General features: G+C 35.1%; 1 protein-coding gene across 1 annotated transcript; it reads right to left on the bottom strand.

Moving 5' to 3' along the window:
• Positions 1 to 1322: 1322 nt before the first annotated feature.
• On the bottom strand, positions 1323 to 3952 carry LOC147488563 (uncharacterized). The gene is made up of 3 exons (XM_086572026.1): positions 3030 to 3952; positions 1785 to 2522; positions 1323 to 1673 (listed from the first exon to the last, which is right to left on the bottom strand). The coding sequence occupies exons 1-3, from the start codon at positions 3621 to 3623 to the stop codon at positions 1563 to 1565; spliced, it is 1443 nt and encodes a 480-aa protein (XP_086428152.1). The 5' UTR covers positions 3624 to 3952; the 3' UTR covers positions 1323 to 1562.
• Positions 3953 to 5789: the final 1837 nt, after the last annotated feature.

Below are 5789 nucleotides of genomic sequence, written 5' to 3'. Positions count from 1 at the left end.
CGGATATATTTGGAAAATATATAGGTGATAGTTATATTTTAAAATGGTCAAAAATCACCGATATATTGCAAATGCCCTTACAGGATCGAACATCTTGATATAAAGGAAATGGGTTACGTACTTATTAGAGCATATATAGAATAAGATGAACCGTAATTATCATTTCGGTTTGTCGGGTATAAGCATCATGATATATATAGTATTTTATCACTTCAGGGATATTTTGGTGGTAGAAGTGGAAAATTACAAATTGCTGGCAGAGATGGATCTTTTTTGGTTTCAACAAAGCTTTGTCCTTGTCTTGATATGGTTTCAAAGTAGGTTATCCATGGACGAGGTTCTCTACTTTGAGTTTGGTTCGGTGAATAGGCTTTTTCCGGACCCGACCATATTTTCCTTAGTGACTAATTGGACTATGGAACTTAATGGGAGGGACAAGAGTATTTGAAGAGAAAAATCTAGACAAATTCCAATTGCTCACATTATCTTCAAAAGCACTCTTTTGGATTTATTGTCAACCAAAAGCTTTATACTAACTTCTTTCTGAGTTGCCATGGTTTTAGAAGTACTTGTGGTTGGTTCCGTGGACATACACACATATATACTAGTAGTGAGTGTAGGAAGATAAACAAAATCACATTAACTTTTACATCCATTAAAATCACTTGGTATATGAAAGTAGAATGAGAAGTGACAGAGTTTTCAATTGAAAGGTCCTTATTCATGCATCTGAATTAATTCAGAAGAATGTAATAAGCTAGCATTCAATCTAGGAAGATGGACAGATGATTCGTCTTTGAATGGATTCCAATACATGGCAATTACTAACTATAGCTCTATTAGGTAACAGGTACACCGATTCTAGTACAACAGTTTAAAAAAAATTATATCATATCATTACATTAGTTTTGGAAATTGTAAGAAACAAAATGCCAATTGCTTTAACACAGTAATCTATGGTTCAAGATACAGGAACACCAGGTAGGACGTGAAACAAAAAGTTCACAACATCAATAAAGTGGTCAGAAATCAGAAGTAGACTTCAGAATTTCCCTTTTTTCCATGATTATATTTTACTGTATTACTCCAGTGAGTCCTGTCTTCTGAAAATAAACAGAGTGAAAATAATTAAAGTGAAGAACATTACCAAAACTATCAAACTATATTTATCTCCTCCATACTAAATCTACAATTTTCTCCTCTGATCGAAAAATAAACACATTCAGGAGGTCGACCTATGTATTCGAATGTATATGCCAAATATTGGCGACTCATAAAACAAAAATAAAATAAATTAACAAAAAAATTACTGGTGCGAAATATTGAATTGATTCCTTCCGATTCTATTCGATCTTAATTACAGATCCAGTACACTATTCCATAGTGGAACTATTTCCTGGAGTCCTACATTGTTATCTTACACAATTTGGCCAAACCAGATGCAATAATTTAAGCACAGATCTCATTTCTAAACATCAAACCTCAAGGCAAAAAGGAAAACTGTACAACGTGCAAATGGAACAGTACTTGCATGATGAGGAAATGTATGCATTTTTTATCATTTAGATCCATAAAAAGTCTTCAACAAGAAGTCGCTCCACTGTAGATTTTGGTGCAAATACATCATTTAAGACGGTCTTTGAGGTTAAAGAGGCCTTGAGAATTTGCAAACCCTGTATCAGAAAAATATGTGTTATATAAGCTTCATTCAACGTTACGGTGTTAAGCAAATATTATGCATCAATTTTTATATATGTAAAGAGCTCGGAAATTTTTTAGTTTACCTCCTCTTCCCCAACTAGAACAACCTGCTCTTCAATGTTGTCAACAGGCACGTTCAAAGTATTAAAATGAGACATGGCCTGCATAGGTGAGAGTGGACTCACACTCAACTTATCGGTTACCATGTATGCTACAGCATCTTTCATGAATCCTCCTCCAGTTTCTGTTGCCGCGTTTGGAGATTTTGGGTTAATAACATTTAATTCCACTTGGTTTTCATGATATGGACAAGGGAAGGAGCCTGAATGAAGTCTCCCCACAATGCAAAGATAACAATACTGCATAGGTGCCTCTTCATCTATTCTAAGAACTTGGCTACTGCAGTTGAAATGCTGAGGAAGCTTTGGGTCAAGAAGAATGCCGCTGTACTTTTCAGACTTGGTGCAATCACTGACCATCACACTGGTAACACTACTGTACAAGTTAGCAATACACCCCATGGAACAATTTCCGCCTAAGAGCTTTATGATGGAACCAAGAGGGAGAGTTAGGAAACTAAACAGAAAGTCCAGGAATTCTGCCCCGGCTTCTGCATACAATACCTTATTTTGTGACTTGCTCACTATCAATTTTAAGCTAATCATCTTAGAGTTATTGAGTTGACATTTCCTTTTCAAGTATTCAGGAATTTCTCTCTGCTCCACCTTAACATTTTTTGTCAAGGCAAGTTCTTGGTTACGCAAAAAAACATCAGTGAAAGGTTCCTTGGAGAGAAAAGCATGCTTGAGCAGAAGCAAAACCTGAGAAAACATAGTCATTAAACTATCAAGGCTACATGAAATCGATCAGAACAGAGTTACATGATATATTCGATCATACTTAGAAGGCAACACCAAGTCTACTTCAGACTTCAACAACATAACTATATATTAAATAGCAAGTATAAGCTCGACCTATTCTTATGAAAATGTGCTTTACGTTTAAGCATTGCAGAGCAGCCTAAAGGGGTATGTGTTTCATCTGGTAAAGAAACGCAGGGACGGAACCAGGATTCAACGTCTAGGGGTGCAAACTATCCTAGTTTGTCCATCTTTCTAGCAAATTACTAATACATATGCAGTTTTTTAAGAGTTTGGGGGTGCGTCCCTGGTTCCATCTATGAACATTCTTTACTTCCAAGAATATATATGGATGTAGAAAGTTACAATTCTACATTGAGTGTTACTTCCCACACAACATATTCTACAGTAGTACTAGTCAAGATCAAACACATCGGGTACAATATATACCAAACATAGTTTAGTTACCTCATCTGGCCCAATGTCTATAGGCTGCTTCTCCAGTTTGCTCTTTTCGCCAACTCCATACCCTTTGAGCAAGGTAAAGGCAGCCACTGTTGTAGAAACAGGCATAACTTGTAAATCATCAGTTACAATGAACTTATTAGTCATTCTTTTAAGGAAGCCATCACAATCAACACTAATATTCTTTTCCTCCGACATTATTTCCCCACAACGACACTTGGAGTTTCTGATTGTACTCAACATGTCATAAGAGCACATTGATTCTGGACACATGTAGTACTTTGTAGATTCTGAATCGTCGATTATTATCTTCAATTTCTTACATATAGTTTCATATGCACTACGCGGACGACTCAGCATGTTGAAACACTCTGGCGTTTGTAAATGCTCCTTGTTGAGTTTCAACAAACTCTTGTACAAGTTATCCAAACTTCCAATGCAAGATTGTGTTTGAAAGAGTCTTACAGTAGTTCCCATTGGCAAAGTCAATAAACTAAAGAGAACGTCAATGAAATCTCCATTGCTTTCAACAAACACCACTCTATTTTTATCCTTGTCAATTAAAAGCTTTAGTGCTATTTGATTTTTCCTTGCCATTGTTGCAGGATGGAGAAGGAAGAGAAGCACTGGAATATGTAGGGACTGTTTTCTTCTTTCGAATAAATCCTTATCACTTTGTGTAAAATATTTTATCAACCCGTCTTGGTACTTGTAGATGATTAGGCCAGAAAGCAGAAACAGTAGCAATTTACAAGGATTAAAAACACTTGAACTCTGGGCTCATTTCAGGAGTTTGAAACTTGCATGTGGTCCACCAAAAGAAGGATCAGCAATTTACATGGCTGGTGACGGACAATTAATTAGGTGATGTATCTCTTATTTTTGAGAGTCAGATGTCTCTCCAGATTTACTTTACAATTATGAATGGATGGTTTAAGTAATGTACTCATTGATTATTCATGGTCCTTCTATTGCGATGGCAATAATAATTGATTAATTTCACGCCTAACTTGACTATGGATACTTCTTTCATTTGGAATGTTAATAAAAAAAAAGAAACGAAAAGCCTAGCTAATTTTCTAAGGTCAGATTTTCTCTGCCCGGGTGGGGAAGTGGGCCTTTTACACCTTACAAAAATTTATTGACACCAGTCCACCCATTTCACATCCAAAGCACCCTAACGGTTAAATACAGATAAAACAAAATCGCTACAAATATAAAGATTCCGTGCGTGGGTAGCAAGGAAAAAGGAAACTCCGATCCATAACTCTATAATTTCCGGACTCTTATTATTTATTGTCAGACTACTCTTATTCTCATATTCTTTTGTACTGTGAATTTTGTAGGTTGAGTATACCAAATCAGACTACTCACTGGCACTGTCAATGTCTAACAATCCCTATAGGAGATATGCTTCATGTCATAATACGGTATTAATTTCTTTAGAAATTAAGAGAACCTCAAATTTACGCCAGAATGAGGATGCTTGATTTATGTTTTGTACTGAACCTCACTTAACGCCCATTTAGTTTTAGGAAGGGGTTCTAGGGACATATTTTATCTTAACACATAAACAAAATCAAAATCGTTAGAACATTTATAAGTTTTGGATTAGGGTAATTTTTTGTAGATATGATCTCGTAACTATTTAAACATTGTCACAAACTCACAAATAATAATAAAAAATTCAAAAAATTCAAACTTGCCAAATATAGTTAACAATTTACAAAATTTGGTTAATTGTAGACCGTTCATTTTCACCATTTTTTATACTATATTTGGCAAATTTAGAAATTTTTAATTTTTTTGATTATTTGTGAAAATGTTTAGAATAGTTAGGAAATCATATATACAAAAAATTAGCCTAATTTAAAACTTATAAATGTCCTAACGATTTTGAGTTTGTTTACGTGTTAAGATAAGATATGTCCCTATAACCCCTCCCATTACTCCCTTAGTTTTATATATTTGAGACGAGCTTGTCTAATGCTTTAAGCCTCCACATAAATCAATAAAGGTTCCACACATGCCAACGATATGTTTTTTTTTTTTTTTAAGTGAAAATTTTATTGATAATGATAACGAATTTTACAAATAATTAGGACAAGTGTGTAACAAACTACGCCGCAAGTCTTTTCTGAATAGCAAATCCTATCATTTTAAAAACAAACTCGTTTATTTTATTTTTTTTTAAGTGGAAATTTTATTGATAATGATAATGAATTTTATAAATAATTAGGACAAGCGTGCAACAAGCTATGCCACAAGTCCTTTATGAATAGCAAATCCTACCCTTCTAAAAACAAACTCGTTAGAACCAGTTGTCATAACGTTACTGTCTATAACTTTCTGAAGTCTCTTGAGAAGCTCAACAGACTGTTGTTCCAAGAAACCGAAAGTGTCGAAACTAAACGAAATGAAACAATGTTGGTTTGCCCTGCAAGCTTTCTCATGCTTCTCCATCTTCCCTGTCGCTACTTTATTAGCTGCTTCTCTCACCTCAAAGTCACCATTCTCTAACCCTACCAATGGAGAGACTCTAGTTACATTAACACATGCATGTTTTCCCTCAGACATCCGCATGTAAATCAAGACATCCGCAGGCCGAAGTGTCGATCTGCCCTCATTTGGATAAGTGAGAAAGTTAACAGGAGTTTTTTTTCTTCACTTGTACTCCAGCCCTCCAAAATGCATCACACAAAATGTCTCTAACATGATCATGTTGGTATTTAAAACCCGAAAAATGTCTACAATGTGTTGCAT

Source organism: Coptis chinensis, chromosome 7 (genome assembly GCF_015680905.1).
Source record: "Coptis chinensis isolate HL-2020 chromosome 7, ASM1568090v1, whole genome shotgun sequence".
NCBI lineage: Eukaryota > Viridiplantae > Streptophyta > Magnoliopsida > Ranunculales > Ranunculaceae > Coptis > Coptis chinensis.
Note: the sequence above shows the minus strand (reverse complement) of the source record. Positions and strands in the feature narration are given on the sequence as shown.

Bases quoted from the DNA above. Each gene is read 5' to 3' on its own strand.
- LOC147488563 (XM_086572026.1), bottom strand. From the start codon at position 3,623: ATGGCAAGGAAAAATCAAATAGCACTAAAGCTTTTAATTGACAAGGAT. The intron at 2,523-3,029 runs GTAACTAAACTA...ATGTTTTCTCAG, and splicing joins TAGACATTGGGCCAGATGAG to GTTTTGCTTCTGCTCAAGCA. The intron at 1,674-1,784 runs GTAAACTAAAAA...TTTCTGATACAG, and splicing joins TTCTAGTTGGGGAAGAGGAG to GGTTTGCAAATTCTCAAGGC.